The following is a 17,445-nucleotide window of genomic DNA, read 5'->3' as shown; positions in this document are numbered from 1 at the left end:
GTACATAAAACCCAGATACATGATGCACCAAAGGAAGGTAAATCAGTGGTTGAACTGTGTTCCTGCATTTGCCCTTGTATGCTGCTCAGCTGTCACCTGTCAGTGACTGCCTCACTTGCATGTATTACAGAAGCTCAAGTTCATTCCAGGTGCCAGTCATGTCAATCATCAAGCTCATGTCTGAGACAATTGAATAGAAACATAATGAGCATCAATAGCAAGTTGCTGTGGTGGTTCCTTTTCTAGCATAACTGGCAGTACAGATGGTTAATTGGACTTCTTGATATTTGACTGCCTATCTGCTCAGCTTCCAAGAATATTTGAAATTAGAAAGGATTAGCACACTTAGGGCACAGTCTAATGGGGTTGCCTGTAGCCCTCTGAACTCCGAAGATTATGAGCATCCTATAGAGGAGGGAAAGAGAACACAGGCAAAGATCTCCTCCCTGCTTCTCTTACCCTTCAGAAGACTTAAATGGCTCAGGCTTTTGCACCTGCAGGCTGAGACACTGCTGGAATCCCATGGACCTGCAGCCAGCATGGAAAGAATCATGCCAGTTGCAAGGGCAGGGGAAGGGCACTTCAAAGTCAGATATTCAACCTCAGTCTTGAAGTCCATTTCCAAGATCAGAGCTTGGACCCTGAATTTCCCTATGGCTGTCCAAACAGTTCTTACTGATCAAGGAATTGTACTCATACTTAACAATCCTAAATGTACTTCCTCAAAATAAATTCTCAGTTCAGTGAAGTTTGCACTCTTGTAATTATGCATAGGATTGTAACCTTACCATATAGGAGAAGTTTTGAAGGAATGAAAAATAGAACCCTATTTGCACCATAGTGCCCAGGCTTTTTTTCATTTCTATACCCGCCAGTATCATAATATTGTGCACAAAATTGTCAGAATCATGATTTATTTATTAGTTTTCCATCACTTAATCTGACATGGCAGGCAGAAGAAATCCTGGCTGAACCAGGATACTGTTCTGCTGTGTAGACAAGACCTACCTGCAGAGGAAAGGTTTATAGAATATGTTACAGTCATGTCTGGCAGTGCTTATAAAGTCCCCTGCACCTTTACTCTCATCTGAACTTTCATTTGCAAGTTGCCTGTCAGTGCAGAATCTGTACATGTAACTGGTAATTAGAGAGGAGCAGTATAAGGTCACACAAACATGCACAGTTTGGAAATTTCCTGAGTCAAGGAACAGGAGGTCAGGGGTTTAATTCCTTTTTCCTAAGGGTTTCCTCAACCTCTTGTCATCCACAACTTGGGTCATATTGCTTGTTATACGTAGATGCAGGTCATATTGCTTGCTATTATTAGATGTGGTCATTTATGCATCACTGTAATTGAGGATCACCCAGTCTGGCTTATGAAAATCCTAAAACAAACCTGATAGCATTGCTACTGCACTGCTGTACCCTGTCTGAACACCTAAATAGCAAGAACTGAAAATGCAGGCTGCTTGCTAGTAGAACATGTAAAAACACTCCAGGAGGTGGCAAGAAGTTAGTTAGTCTGGCCAAAGTCTTCTATTTTTTTCCCAAGCCATAATGTAACAACAGGGAAGGCTCCCTGCATCATTTTTATTATATAGCAGAACTCGATGAAGATCATTTTTTCTCCCTGACATATAGACTTAGGCTACAGTCTCAATTTATCCTTCTAAATAATGTAGGTGGCAGCAGTTGATTCACATTAGTTTTCCTTCTGTTCCAATGATATGAAAACTGAATTTGACCTCAATGCCTTGAAGTGGGAAGAGCGGAGACAGCAATTTCAGCTTCTGTTCACTGTGCTGTTTTCTTTAGCAAGCGGAAATGGGTTCAGACTCTGACAAGTAGCTGGGTTAATACTTTTTCTCTTGGCTCAGGTGTGTGTGTATGGATTGTGAGCAAAGGCCTTCTTCTATCACCTCTGGAATTTGAACTTCTTGAAACATCAAAAAAGTGCCTTTGCTATCATGGAAGTATGGAAGCTCTATTCTTGACACAGCTGCACAAAGGCTACTTTTATATTCATCCTGTAGCCCTTTCTTTCATTCTTAGAGCTGTGCCAGTTTCATCTACAACCTGGATGCAACCCATATTCAGGAAATTCAGGAGGAGAAAACAGATGTCAGGATTCATCCCAAGGAACAATAATCTTGTAAATGCCATTCCAGCCATATTTGTCCTTAATGTGGACTGAGTTGAGTTCAAGCCTAAACATGGTGGCTTAGATTTAATTCAAGTGATGCTATTTACAGATGCTTACATACTTGCTAATGTTATTGGTGAGAGGTCTGCTATTTAAATATGAGTAGTCTTCAAAAGACTTCTCAGGGTACACATTTTGTAATCCTGTCTATATATAGGTTTCTAAGATTATTGATTATCCATACTTCCTTGGGAAGTGCCAAGTTTCCATTTTAGAGTGTAACTGTAATTAAAGGAAGGGGAGTAGCATACAGACAGGACAATACTTGTTGGTAAAAGTCAAAGATTTACCCTGCAATTTCACCTGGGAACATCTGAATTATTTTAAGTTTCTGTGCTTGATAGACATGGATATTTTATGTAAGATGTTAATTGAAGATTTGACAGTAACCTCTTTGCCTACGCAGCTATAAATACCAGACACAGCAGAAGCCTTTTGGCAACAAGCATGGATATCCCTGTGGCTGTTTGTAAGTGAGGTTTGGTGGACCCTGTGAAAAGCGCCATGTGACAGATTTGCTACAAACACTTGTATCCTTGTGCTTTTGATGGGAGCAGAGGCACAGAGCGAGAATGTATGTTTAGTAAAGAGTTGTCATAACCATTACTGTCTTTTTCTTTTTCTTTTTTTACATAGGGGCCCTGCAAATTGAGAACAGTGAGGAGTCAGACCAAGGCAAATATGAATGTGTCGCTACAAACAGTGCAGGGACCCGCTACTCTGCTCCAGCCAACCTTTATGTGCGAGGTAAAGTTTGAGAAGGCAAGCCTCCATCCCTTTCTCCCTTCTCTTCCATGGTCCTTGCCTCTCAACTGACCCATGAGACATTGCACTAAGAGAGTACTGTGATGATGCACTGTGAACAATGGGACTTAAATGTCCATTCTGTACAGGAAGTCATGTACTGGAAAATGCATCCTTGCCTTTTGGAAAGTGGGCAAAAGGACTTCTTTGTAGTCAACCTGAAGGAGCCAGTGCCACAGTCTGTCCTACGGGTAATGGGACGAGGAGACTATGTATAATTATTTGTTTTGTTAAACTACAGTCTGTGTTTGGGCCTAGGTGAAAATAGCGGGTCTCTCCTTATAGGTGTCATCTGTTCTCTTGCAGGTGAGCAAGTACCTCATGATGGCTGTGGAATAACATGCTAGTTTTCATAAGATGTCTTAGTCAATTCCTCTTCAGCAACAGGGATAATTGCTGCAGATATTACAGTAGCTGTCATTCCTGCTGGGAATCAGCTGCAGTTTGTTGCACAAAGCCACTTTGCCAAGCTATTTTCTTATCTCTCTGTTATTCCCAGAGCTCAGAATAGGAGTCTTTATTTTTACATTAAACCTGATACTGAATTTTGTATTTGGAGGGCAAAGGATCCAGTACTTCATTAAGAGACGTCATATTTTCTGTTGGGCTTTATAAGGGGACAATGTGTGTCTCCCTTGGAGAGAGCTTACATAAGCAGGGGAAATGATGTTAGACATCCCTGAGAGGTGTGGTTTGGGACTTGCATAATAGTAGGAAAGAGAAGAAGGATGTCAGTGTGGTGCCTTCAGCAGGTTTGCAGTTATTCCCATCTTTTATTTCTTTCAAGGGCCTGGATCCTAACAACTGCCTGTTCAGACCTAATCTTGCCATCTTCAGTTCTTCAACTTCTTCCTCTCCTTGTTAGTCCACCTGTCTCCCCAACCCATCCATGTTTCTAAACACAAATAAACCATTTCTGAAATGATTGTGTTTAACTGGTATGGCATACAGAACCAGTGTGGTGTAGTAGTTAAGAGTGCTGGACTTGAACTGAGGAGATCTGGTTTCTACTCTGCATTCAGCTATGAAGCCCACTGAGGATAAAATGGAGAAGAGGAGAAACTTGTAAGCTTCCTTGGGTTCCTTGTGAAAGGAAGAAAAGTGGGATATAAATGCAATATATAATTAACCAAGCTTGGGAACAGTTATTCTCAGAAGAAGACAAGATCACTTGCTGTATGATTCCTTCTAGATCTCTCAGTTGCTCTCATTTGTGTTCATTTATCATTTTCTACAGGTGCCTTTTCATTTTGCAGAACAGTTCTAACATAAATTTGTAAGAAGCTGAAGTTTCAAATATGCCTGGAAGTCTTTATCTGTGCAGCAGAAAAACATATTTTATACTTGCACTGATTATGATTGACCTTACATTTCCTGCATTCTTGAAAAATAATTTTTTCAAGCTAGCTGTAGTAAATGCTGTTTGCCCCTGAGTAAGGGGAGGATGTTTATTTGAATGCATCTCATGCTTTACCACTTCGTGTAAACTTGTCTATATATGTTTTCCGTGACTGTTCCATTCTATTTCAAGGATCTCTCCCTACTCTACTCTTTGCAAACAAGGTTGGGAAGACTAATGTTTCACCTGAACGCACAGCTTCCCAATGCAAAGACGTCTCGCCTTTACAGCTGCCTGATTCTCTGTTTTCTGAGTCTTTATTTAGCTGTAGAACTCTCCTTGGACTCTAGGAAGTGCTGTAAAACTGTGACCCCTTTCTTGATGCAAAGAGCAGGTTGTTCAGCTACTTGGCTGGCTGGCTGGCTGGCTCTAGAGATAAGATGACATGAGCCAGGTTTCTGGTTGGGAGATGCTTCTAGCCCTGTCTATGCCTCTTTTTCTATTAGCCATGATATTTCTAAGGCATAAATTTTGGAACAGCCCTTCTTTTTATTGCATATAATCTTTACAAGGTTGGACTCCAAGCTGCAGAATTGAGATAAAGCTCCATAGTATATAAAAGACAGGTTACTACATAAATTGTCCCTGTGGAGTTTTGCCATATGTACTGTTTCCCAGACAATGCTTACGCAGGTGGCTCTATTTTACAAAACAAACCAGATCTCCTAACTAGCCATTGAAAGACTTTTACAATCCCACTAGCTCCCAAACCATCCTTTATGTGTTTGTCAAAGGAAGAGGCTACCTTCCTTGTTTCTCAGATTTGAGAAAACAAAATAGTGGTATATGCATGATTATTGTCATATTAGTGTAGCCAGCAAGTTCTATGCTCATTTCACAGCACACAGATGCAAACTGTGCTGCAGCAGTGAAGGTACTTTCTCAGGAGAAGGGGGGAAAAAGGAAGCTTAACCCTCTCCTAGCAGCCATTTTTCTACTGCAGCTCCTCACCACTGGACTTTTCAGTGGCAGCACTCAAGCTATGGAATTTTGTCCTATGGAAAGCTTGGTTAGACCCACCTCTGATTCTATTTAGGTGGATCACAAGAACATTTTTATTCTGATTAAGCTGTAAGGTAAAGGTTTCCCCTTGACGTTAAGTCCAGTCATGTCTGACTCTAGGGGATAGTGCTCATTTTCGTTTCCTAGCCAAAGGAGCCAGCATTTGTCTGCAGACAGTCTCCGTGGTCATGTGGCCGGCATTACTAAACACCTAAGTGCACGGAACGCTGTTACCTTGCCACTGAGGTGGTACCTTTTTATCTACTTGCATTTGCATGCTTTCGAGCTGCAAGGTTGGCAGGAGCTGGGATGGAGCAATGGGAACTCACCCCATTGTGCAGATTCGAACTGGTGACCTTTCGATCAACCAGCACAGCGGTTTAAACCACTGCACCACCTGTATCCCTTTGATTAAGCTGTAACTGTCTTTAATTTGAGATCGAAGCCTAGTTTTAATATTTTGCTTTAATTCTTCTACTATTTGTCTTGTGATCCTTTGTTATGTAAACTGCCTTAGGCCCCATTTTAGGACCAAAGTGTGGAAACATTTAGGTGGATAGGTAAAGCTGGGAAAAAGAGTTGTGGGGAAAGTAATTGGCAAGAGAATATTTCAGTGCTCTCTCCCTTCTTGTCCCTTCTCAGGTGCAAGTTCCACTATGCCAGGACGCTTAGCAAAGGTGGAAGCCTTAGCACACATGGCAAAAATATGACACAGTTGGGAGCTTAACCTCATTCTGATCAGAGTCCAAGAAATGAGTAGCATCCGATAGCAGGTGGCCTCTGAAATACCTCTGAGAACAGAAAAATGGCCAGCTGCTATAAACCATGTAGCTGTTTTTTCAAGGGCCAGTAATGTGTATGTCTAATAATTCTTATTATAGTACTTTTCCTAAGCATTGTTTAGCATTCCCATACCACCACAGCAATCCTGATACCATCAGGTCATGCAGTATTATTATCTTCATATTATACTCTAGGAGGTGAACCTGAGAGATGCTGTTATGTTCATAGCTGTCTGTGAGTAACTTACTTGAACTGAAGACTTGCTATTTCATCCAAACCTTTGAACACTACACTACATCAGTGTGGCTTATTGACTATTATATGCAACAGGAACAACTGAAAAATGCAATAGGGAGCTGGGTTTTTTCATAATGCCACCACATATTCCCATGAGTAAAGTATGCAGCATAGAACTCCACTTGTGTACTTTACAAGCAAGCAGAGGGGCTGAGCAGATTTACTTATTTATTAGATTTATATCCCACTTTTTCCCCAGTAAACTCAAAGAAGCTTATATTATTCTGCTCCTTCTGTCTTATCCCCACAATAAACACCTTGTGAGGTACTTTGGACTGAGGATCTGTGACTGGCCCAAAGTCACCCTGCTAGGTCCATGGCTGAGCAGAGGCTAGAACGCAGATCACCTGAGTCCTGGACCCACACTCTTAACCACTACACCATGCTGGCTCTAGGTCTCATGTGGCTTGTAGATCTCAAATGGTCTGAATAAGCACATGCATCATCCCATGAAAAGGTTTTTATAGCCTAGCACTCTTGTTCAAAGGTTTCTCATCTGGCCCATTTTTGTTTTCTGTCAGTTGTCCCTGGCCAACTTCAGTGGATACAAAGTCCAGGATGGAGAACATGGTATGCATCACCTTCCTCCTGAAAAAAACTTTGCTTTAGCTCTCTGTGGACACTCAATCATAACTCCAGAGAGAAGATGGGGACATGTGCTCCAGCCCTATGCCTTCCTCCCAACTCACCCCCCCAAAGAGAAGAAGTAACTGCAGTTGACTGAACACAGTTGCATGCAGTTACAGTGCAGCACACTTTCAGGATCCCTGAGTGCATACACAGTCTGAGCATACAGAAACTAACTGCATTCAGCTGAAACACGCTCATAACCCTCCTGGCAGGCATGAAATACACTGAAGGGTCAGCACTGAAGCTTAAGAGTATTAAACAAATGGTCAAGGATCATCTAATTGGGTTGAATGAGTTCAACTCTCCAGGGCCCGATGAACTTCATCTTAGAGTCATAAAGGAGTGGGAAGAAGAATTCTCAGAACCACTGTCCATTATTTTTGAGAACTCATGGAGGGTGGGAGAAGTGCCATATGACTAGAGGAGAGCTAATGTTGTTCCTGTGTTGAAAAAAGAGGATCCCGAGAACTACAGACCAGTTAGTTTCCCAATACCTGGAAAAATTCTGGAGCAGTTGGTCTGTAAGAGTGCAGGACAGAGAATAATGCACTTATGTTACAGGAAGCCAGATTCTGGCTAGACATCTGGAAAAACTTCCTGACTGTTAAAGCATCAGCAATGGAACCAATTACCTTGGAAAATTATGGGCTCTCCCACACTGGAGGGAGTTGGACAGCCATCTGTCAGGCATGCTTTAACTGGGAGTTCTGCATTAAGTAGGGAGTTGGACTCGAAGGCCTTATGGGTCCCTTCCAACTCTAGTATTTTATGATTCATTCATTCTTCCTGAATGCAGAAAACTCTGTAACTCTGTTCAGGTGAATATAGTTATAAGATCCACTTCAGATCCACACTGTCATCCCATCACTGAAGATCATTCCATCACTGAAAGGTTCTTATAGCACTGCAAGACCAAACAAAGCTGATCATCATCCAAGCATCATCTATCACTTATTCATCCAAATAATTTTAGACTAGTTAATACTATTTTGGGTGATTCACTTTTTAGCAACTTTTAAATTGTTATCTGGAGCTGCTGCTAATGAGAATGTTTCTTCTCAAAAGCATTGACTAATTTTTTTCAATGTGAAGATTCTAGCCTCATTTGACTAGAGCCCATGACATCACTATAAAGCTAAAAAGAGGCTCTAGGTGTTTTACAATACTGTGAAATGGCATTGCACAGCTATGCTGTAAAATTAATTGCGCTGTGAAGCAACAATTTTCTGCATAACTAGCAGCCTTAAGCTCTGTTGAGAATTTTAAAAAAATAAGTCAAGGATTGAATCTAGACACTTAGTTCCTACATGGATTGGAGGGTACATGTGGGACTGCCAGGGCAAACGAGGAAGGAGAAATCCCATTCTGTGAGTATTGCCCTTCTGCTGTGGAACCGAGGACCTTGTATCCAATCCAGATGATCAGGGAGGGTACAAGTCCATCTGAACAAACTTACACTTACTTACATAACATTACACTGCACAATCACCACAGGGCATCATTGTGGCAAAGGTCATTTAATCATGTTTCACAGTAACAATAAACCATGTTTCATTCCCTTTCTTTGGCTGACTGGCTGGGTGATGACCAATCCTTTGCACCCATCCCAGGTAATTATTCATATACTGCTTAATATCTAAAAGCCTTAATGCTTCCTATTGTCTGGAAAGGACATCTTTGCTGGAGGACTTCTGGAGGGCTCACATATATACAGCAGCAGCATGAGCCACTTCTTTTTTGTGCAATCTTGTATCAAAAGAATCTAATTTTTTTAAAAGGATGCACGTGGCCCACATGATGGGTGGAAAAGATCCATTAATTTGGACCCATCAACATGGAAAAGTCACACATACTCCTCAATAGGTTAGATCCAATCATTTTATCAATAGGTTAGATGGAATGAGGCAAACTATCCCTCGTACTGCTGTGTGGAGAGTGGGTGGCAAAGAAAGTATTCTGATTAAGAACATGTCAGGTGGGTGCTGAATCTCATGCCTAGGAGCCAGATTTGTTCCTCCTGAGGTCCTTTCAGGTTTCCCCAGATAGGCTTTGGTGGTTTCCAGCTTTTGCAGTTTTAGCCCATTCTAAAAAATTGACATGCCTAAGGTACAGTTTTTGTAGGGATTGAGTCCACTCCTTCAAAGGTTGTAGAATCAGATTCTCAGTCAGACAGATAGGGCCAGAATCTGTAGCCCAGAGCTAATGGACCTAGATATAAGCTAGGCACCCACTGCAAATCATACAGTTTCCAATTCTGTGGGAAAGTTTAATGAGTAGGTGGGAGGCAGGGGTGCAGCTCTAACATCATTAACCCAAGTAAACAGCATCAGGTCAAGAGGGCATACCAGTTGAGAAGCATCAGATGCTGCAAGTGAGCAGCCCTTAAGCAGGGGGGTCCAATTTGAAGGTCTGGATAGCTTTTGTCAGCTTGGAGGAAAGGAGGGCTATTCGGTTTGGAACCAGCTTCTTATCTTTAATCCTCATTTCCCTAATGCCCAGTATTCTAATGTTGTCTGTTTTATTTTGTTATTGACTACTGCAATGCTCTTTTGTACCACAAAGACAGCCTAGCTGGTAAGTTTTAACATACGGTAATAAGCCTTTTGATTAGAAAGTCTTTGTCCTGCTCTGCTTGAAGGAGCAGAAGAGCAGTCCTGACAATTATTGGCAAAAAAGTCTTTTATGTTAAAATGTTCTGTCTTCAGGCCCTCCCACCACTGGAATTCAGTTCCTAAGAGGGGAAACTCTTGATTTCTCCCCTTAAACTTAAAGAGGGTCAGTGCCTCTTCCTTAGAGCAACAGACATAATCTTTTTGCTGTCACATACAGTGCAGGTTGAGACAAGATGAAATCAGGTATATATGATACTTCTCGATTTTTTCTTCTCCTTTATGAATAGTATTGCTTACTGAAAGCTTTGAATGAAGCACATGCACATGGGAGGGCACTGTGAACAGGGCCCTTTCACTCATGGTACCTTAACTTTGGAAGGGAGTAAAGAAACAGATAGCTATATTTTGCATTGTTCCATATTTAGTAGTTTAATTTAATTTTCTAATTGTTTCCTGTGGCAGTTGTCCTTCATGCAAAATGTGTTCAGTCTCTTAGTTTGCTTTGTGTTTGGCCACCAAGTGCTGAGAATAGTATGATGCCTTGTGAGGTCTGCTAACTCCTTTGATTTTTCACTGTCATTGGCCGTTGACATGGCTGAGACTGCCGTCAGGCAGATGCTGTCCTTGAAACATGGAACTCCCAAGGCTTGTTCCAGCCTCTGTAGGCAGTAGCAGGACTTGAGTTTCTGGGCTTGGGATTTACTTTGCTTCTTAAAATTTCTTTGCCCATGTAACACACCTCTTACTGTCATGCTTTAAATCCCTGCAGGAAGGTTTGTTTCTGGCTGTGCCAGAGATAAGGGATGAAATGAAAGGCTCTAGGGAAAAAGCAAGCATTCCAATTCAGTAGGTGTTGGAATATTGTCTGATAAAACAGAAGCATCAGCATTAGTCATGAGAAGGTGAAGCTAACTCATCCAGGTTCTTTCCTTTCCAGAGCAGAGTCAGATACAAATGTTTATTTCCTATAATCCATTAGTTTAAGGAAGAGATTAGGAGATAATCCAGCAATTAGTAGCAAATTAAAGACTGCAGGATCATTCTTGACTGGCAGGTGAGAAAGCTACCTGTTTGTATTAGCACGTTTCATAAGAACACCTTTACTTAACTATAATCTAATGTACAAATACATGTAAGTAAACCATTGCAGTTCGCTTGGTCTGCTGTGGAAAACCATCCTTTATACCGATGGATACTGTAGCATTGTTGTCATTTAGCACAGCACAGTCCTCTTTTCCTAGGTCCTTTCCATGGAAGACTGGTAATTTTGCAAAGAGTTACTCTAACATTTCTGGAAGAGGTAGTCAACCTGCATCTGGGCTATACTAAGGAAGACTGCTTAAGTGGAAGGGCTCACCTGACTGCATACTTTTCCATGAAAATGTTGCCTCTGTTTAAAAAATAACAAATTCAATAGCATTAAGAATGGTTCTAACCTGACTATACTCTGCACAAGGATTGTTAATTAGGTGGTAAGTAGGCAGTTATTTGTATAGGGGAATATTCTAAAGTAATACAACCCAGACACCTCAATGAGAAGTCTAATTGCTGAGGTGTTGGCAATACAAATCTTTTCTTTGCAAGGTGACTAGACTTTCTGTTTCTCCCTCTAAATGAGAACAAATTATATAAAATAGTGGAATCTCACTCCCAATCCTTTATCTATGCACCCAGAGGCTGAGCTTTTGACCCCTTCCTATCACATCTCTGAGGAATTACAGAAGTGATGCAGCCTTTCTGCCTGTCTCAATTCACACATACATACACCAACAATCAGGAAATGTAAATACCACCCTCCACTCCTGGGAGGTAGCAAGGGGAAAGCAGAACAAAGACTATTTTTATACCATCTGTCCTTCATGGCTATTGTAACAGTATTCAGCATTCATGCTGGTTCTCGAGTCTCCCAGTGTGGCTCTTCAAGGATGTACCAGAGAGCATCAGTGCTTTGAGTGTGTGCTGTGGATTATTGTTTGGATCCCATGGTTCATCTTGGTGTTTAAGGAGCAGTTTGGTGGCCACACATCTGCAAAATTACTTGAAATCCCATCTTCTCTTATCCTTGCAAATGACTTACTGATGGTACCATCCACTATGTATATTGTCCCATTAAGGGTTTTTAATTGATGATGTGTTCTGCTAACAAGCAATGTTTTCTCTTTCCCTCCACTCTCAAAATGTGACTCATAAGCTGTTTCTAACCACCAGTCTCCCTCTCAGCAAGGGTTCAGTTTCAGGCAACATGCTGGGATATCTCTCTATAAGGGCATTTTGACAAAAGAATCCATGCCTTCCATGGTATTCAAGAAAGCACAACTAATTTCTCACTGTCTCTCCTGCAGGAACAAAGTCAGCGAACACACCAGATTGCTAGGCCAATTTGGGATGACCGTTGCTTTGATTTCTTTCTTTTCCAGTTCAGTGCATCAGAGGCCCTGACACAGCAACTACTACTAATGTTTATCTTTGCTAATGTTCATACCACACTAATATTTTTCTGCTGCCTTTAGTTCTGTTTGGAAAGAGGGAGCAAATGGCTCTTCATGCTAGAAGAATTTCCATTGTTCATCAGGACTGCTTCCTCTGTGTTGAGCAGTGTTGGGGCATGTGTACTTTTACTGAGCTGTGAGTGTGATAAATGGAGTTAAAGTGCCTCTGCTGTGCTATTAGAACAGAGCTTGGCATTTGCTGTGATATTCTGTGGTGTCTGAGATTTGGTGGGGTATGTAAATATGTGCTGGTTGTATGTGCATCTGTTCTTGTGTGTGCGCCTAGCCAAGAGTGAGGATCCCTACCAAAATCTCCTCAAACCTTGGTATGTCTGACATATGTACTTCTACATGTTGAGTGTTGGGCCTCATGCCTCTGGATAAGCAAGAGAAGCTGGATCCTCTGTTCTGTAGCAGGAATGGCAAGTCTGTGTGTGTGCGTGTGCGTGTGTGTGTGTGCACTTGCACAGCGGGTAGTCTTGGCCAGTCTCAGCATTCATGTCTTGTTGTTTCAGTGCTGTGCAGACACATGCAGCTTGGCCTGTTTTTACTCTCTGTGTTTTTCCTTGTCTTTTTTTATTCCCTTCTCATCTTCATCGCACAATGTCATCAAACAAAACAAACTTTCATCTCTCAGATCAGCGAGAAGGTTGGTCCTTTTCACTTCTTATCCATCTACAGTATGCCACCTCTAATGGTACTTTTCCAGTAAGGGATAGAGCCAGCCCTTCAGAAGAAGGGTCTGATGGTCCCTGGCTCCCTGCCAAGCACTGCCCAGCAGGCCTGGTGGAATCTGCTTCCTATTTGCTATGACCTTGCTGACAGCATTGACCACACTGCTTGCATGTCTTTGTCGTTTGATGTTTAAAATGCACAGAACCTTATCTGCATGCAGCCCTTCAGAAAGATTTCCTTGTTTGAGTTGGGTGAAGGGAAGGGATGCATGCTCTTAGGGGTAGGCAATAGATGGGAGCCATTGGGGATGGGGGTTGCCTGAACCTGTTACCTTTTTGATTCCAGTGTGGTTTTCTCTTTCTGTTGAGGGCTGCAAAGTGCTCATTTGAGGTTTAGATCAAAACACACTCCCTCTGTCTCTCACAGTGTAAGCTGCTTGGAGTGTTGTGGGCTGGGTAAAAGCAACTGATACAGAAAGCAGAGATGCTTTTTAATCCCTTGAGCTCCTTACTATAAGACACTTGACACCTTCCTTTTAGATACTGTGCTTTGTAGTACATGCAAAGTACCACTAATGTAATTGGAAAAGCAGGGCTTCCTTAGGCTTTTCTTTACAAGAGTGTAACTTGCCAGCCTGAGACTCTGGCACAGTGACTAAGCAACAACTGTGCAAGAGGAAGGAAAGTGTGCCACTACCCTATCTGCCTTCTTATTAATAGTGCTGTGTTGCACTAAATTATTAGATGAAAGGTGATCAATGGATATTAACTTTGATGGCAGGCATGAGCAAAGGTATTTTCTCTGAAATACATATCAGTTCTAGGCTAGACATTTCCAAAATGGCACTGAGTATTGGGAATAAAGAAAAATGCTTGCTTGGCTTGGCATTACCACAGTCTTGACTAATTTGCACCTGTAGCAACAACATTCTCCTTTCTACAAGGACGATTGAATCCATTAATTTAGATACCCACAAAAGTGCCAATTACTGTAGAGCAGACAATGCTGGGACTCGGGGAAGATCTTCACAGTAACTGTTTTAAAGGAGGACTAATGTACATCCTGCAGATTGTACATCCCAATATCTGATCCCATACTGGCCCCACCTAATCCTTCTGTAGCTTTAGTGATCACAGGACTGATCATTAGTGCCTTCTGCCTGTCAGAACAAGTAGCTGGAATCTGCATTATAAATTAAGGGCTTTTTTGAGCTACCTGCATTCTTCTATTTCTTACATTTCAGCACTAAACTGTGTAAAGCCTGAGAAGCTTCTGTTTGGACGTGTCCTTAAACTGAGACCCCTCAAGCAGCTAAACAGTCATTCTTCATTAGGATTGTAATTAGAGCATGTTTAATGAGCTGTTATTGCAGTTGTCCCAAAGCAGTAGCTTTTGTTCTCATTATCCTTCTCTGAATATACTCCCTTTAGACAGCAAGGGGATGAGGTTTTTTTTCTGTCTTATATGCAAGCTTGTAGAGGACAATAACATTCCATGTAATCCTAGCAGGAAAGGATGCTGAAGTGGTAGTGAAAAGATCTTAAAGCACTACAGATTCTTCATGCCTCACACTCTGCTGTGCTCAGGTCAAATAATCAAAGAAATTCAGTCCTTCCATTCATACATACCCTCAGCAGCAACAGCCTTGGCTGATAGATGGACATTTAGGACTGCTTCATGTACATGGAGTTTTCTCCACATTAGATGCCAAAGAAAATGTTTGCACCTTCAAACAGGACAATCATGAGTCTTTTATTTACCTAGTGCAGAGGTTTTGCAGCCAGAGCAGTTTCCAGTCTTATGTACGTGCTGCAAAATAGACACTAGTTTCATGTGTAAATGTGTTCCCACATATGTGTGTTTTCAAACATCCTTGTAGAAAAAAGGCCATATGTGAAGCAAGCAAGAACAAAGTGTCATTTAGGCCCGGCTTCCCATAAATGCACTAGAGCACAAATATTTAAAGGGAGAAAATACTTAAGGGACTAAATATTCCATTGGGATGTTTCCAGTATTTAGAATGTCTCTGGCACTGTTGATTACATCTTATATTTTTTCAGCTTTACTTTCAACTATGTACTGTTCACTCATGCATTTAATTATTGTTCTGCAATTGCTACCAGGTTATTTCTTAAAGAGTTGTTTTATCTGGATATAGCAGCATTTTTCTTTCTCTCCCCTCCTCAATGCTGTGTTCTTTTCAGAAGTGAATGAATGTAAATTTCAGAGAGGCACAGTCTGCCTCTCCCTTGCTTTGTTATTAGCATGTCACAGGCCGAACTGTGATGGATCTTTGGCATAGCACTGTTGTAATGATAGATCCTCTTTTATATGGGTTGTCCACACAAATAATTAGCTCTAACAGTTATAGTTGAAATATAATCCAAAAAATGTCTAAGACCTGTTTTGGAAATTTTCTGTAAAATGTCAGCACTCAGGGATTCTTAGGGAACATAAATAGTGCAGCATTGTTTGAGTAGGAGATTAGGCTGTGAATACATATTTCCTCCTTTTTTCTTTCCTGTTGGTGATTCTGTTGATAGACTATGAGGTCAAAGGAGCCACCTTTCCATCAGGAGATATTATTTAAGACAATAGTGAGGAGGAAGAGGAGGAGGAGGTGGAGGAGGGAAGGATAGAAGAGTTACCCTGCTCTGACAAGATTTCTAGACTGTTGCCTTCTCCACAGTCTAGAAGCTGCTGAGGTGAGCGGAGTAAGCTGAAGTAGTGGACTGGGCAATACAAGAGAAAGGTGCACTCCGATTCCTGATGCAGTAGCTTTAGCTAGGCTTTCCCATAAAGCCAAGGCAATGTTTTTAATCTGACACAGATGTAATTGATATATATGTGTCAGGAGCTGAGAGCCAGAGTCATATCTTTGGGGCAGGAGGCAATTGTTTTGTGCTTACAAGGCAGTTAATCCTGAATGACTGAATGAGAAATTTTGCATGATCTGCCCCTCAAAATCAACATTTGTTATAATTCAATAAGTCAATACTGATGTAAAAATCAAGACTGATACAAAAGGTCATGAGATTTCTGTCTCACTGATAAATATTTTCCCCTTGTTTTTTGAGCTGTTAAGGGCAACTTTCTTTTTTTTGTTCCAACTGAGAAGGTTGAAAGCTAAGTCAAGACTCTGATTCTTGAGCTTTAATCAACCACCTGACAAAGTTTAACAGGCAAAGATATAGGGCAGGCTGGTATAATATCTGCAGAAGATGAAGCAGAGTTTGTGACAGGGATTTTAATGTCACACTGTGAAAAATGTTGAACCTTTAGGAACAGGAGGTATAGCTTAAAAGTGTGGTAGCAATGGCACTAATTGGTTTCTAATACCCTTCAAAGTATTAGAAAATTAATCCTACTGTCCAACAATGTGAGCTAAAAAAAGTCATGTAGTAGGGATATTAGTTGTCTAAATTTAACTTTTGCTTTAGACAAACATTGGTTTGGCTTATGGCCTTCACTTTCCATTTCATTCTGCCATTCTCTCTTCTGTTCCAGTGAATCTGCTTCTTTTAGTGTTGCAACAATAATTTAATTAGCTGTTATAACTATCCAGCTTTGAACAATTGTCTAGTGCCTGGAGTTTCCCAAGATGGAAGCAGAAAAGTGGTGGGAAGAGGAGAACTTTGAGATGATCTCAGTGTTTAATGAAATTTGAGAAGCAGCTGCTCTAATATAAGAGAAGCAGGGTGATTGATCCATGCTCCTTTGCTGTGGATGTAGGGAAGGTGCACGCTAATGCATGATGAATTATTAACAGTTTACTACCTCTCTTTCCTGTATTGCTTGCTTCTACCCTCTCCAGTACCCAAAATGCCAACCTACTTTCTGCTGGTCTGTTCTTCCCACTTCCACTGCTGTGAGATAGTTCAGGATATGCTATTTCACTTATTTTCTACCATATGTGCTAAATTCTTGCCCAACCTCCATGCTTACTTCAGTGGGGAAGGTTGTTCACCTTATGCAAGTCATGTACAGTGTTATGCCTTGGGATGAATGACAGTGAATTTTACTTTTTATAATCTGCTGAAATAAATCTGCCAATAGATCTTTATACATTTCTCCCATGTGTTTCTTGCAAAAGCTAAAAGTTGCTATCTCCCATTTTATCCAGGAAGAGTTTACACCTACCTCCCCTGAAAAAATACTGTCACACCTTCTTGCTGAAAAAGTATAGTGTAAGGGAAGCCTTGTTAGTGTGAATATTATTGGGAATATTTGGGAGGGATCTGGGCTACTTTTGTTAGCCCTTGTGATTTGCTTTGTGAATTGAAAGATTTCTACAGATTCCCACAAATGGTTGGGATAGCGGTGCCTTAATGATAAATTGACTCTTGGACCAGAGAGAAGAGAGAGACTAAAGCCTGGTGGAAGTTACAGCATATGCAGGCAAGTGAATGCTGTGTAAGTGAGACTCCCCATCTCTGCTCTGCGAGAGCCTTCTAATGCTGATTGACAGCCCTGTTTCACATCCCACTAGATTCTGAAGACAAAGAAACTGCCAATTTCCATAGGATAATATGTTGGTACTGGGCTGAAATC

The 17,445-nt window shown here is 41.3% G+C and overlaps 1 protein-coding gene across 3 annotated transcripts in view; it reads left to right on the top strand.

The window, feature by feature from the left end:
• Nucleotides 1–17,445, top strand: part of PTPRF (protein tyrosine phosphatase receptor type F) — a 607,591-nt gene that overhangs the window by 491,946 nt on the left and 98,200 nt on the right. For all 3 annotated transcript variants that reach the window (XM_044442788.1, XM_044442787.1, XM_044442786.1), the window contains exon 7: nucleotides 2,840–2,950. In XM_044442788.1, coding sequence (XP_044298723.1) covers nucleotides 2,840–2,950 — 111 coding nt within the window. The remainder of the gene's footprint in view (nucleotides 1–2,839; nucleotides 2,951–17,445) is intronic.

This window comes from Varanus komodoensis, unplaced genomic scaffold (assembly GCF_004798865.1).
Source record: "Varanus komodoensis strain SLA01 unplaced genomic scaffold, ASM479886v1 scaffold1, whole genome shotgun sequence".
Lineage (NCBI taxonomy): Eukaryota > Metazoa > Chordata > Lepidosauria > Squamata > Varanidae > Varanus > Varanus komodoensis.
This window is presented reverse-complemented; position numbering and strand designations above follow the sequence as displayed.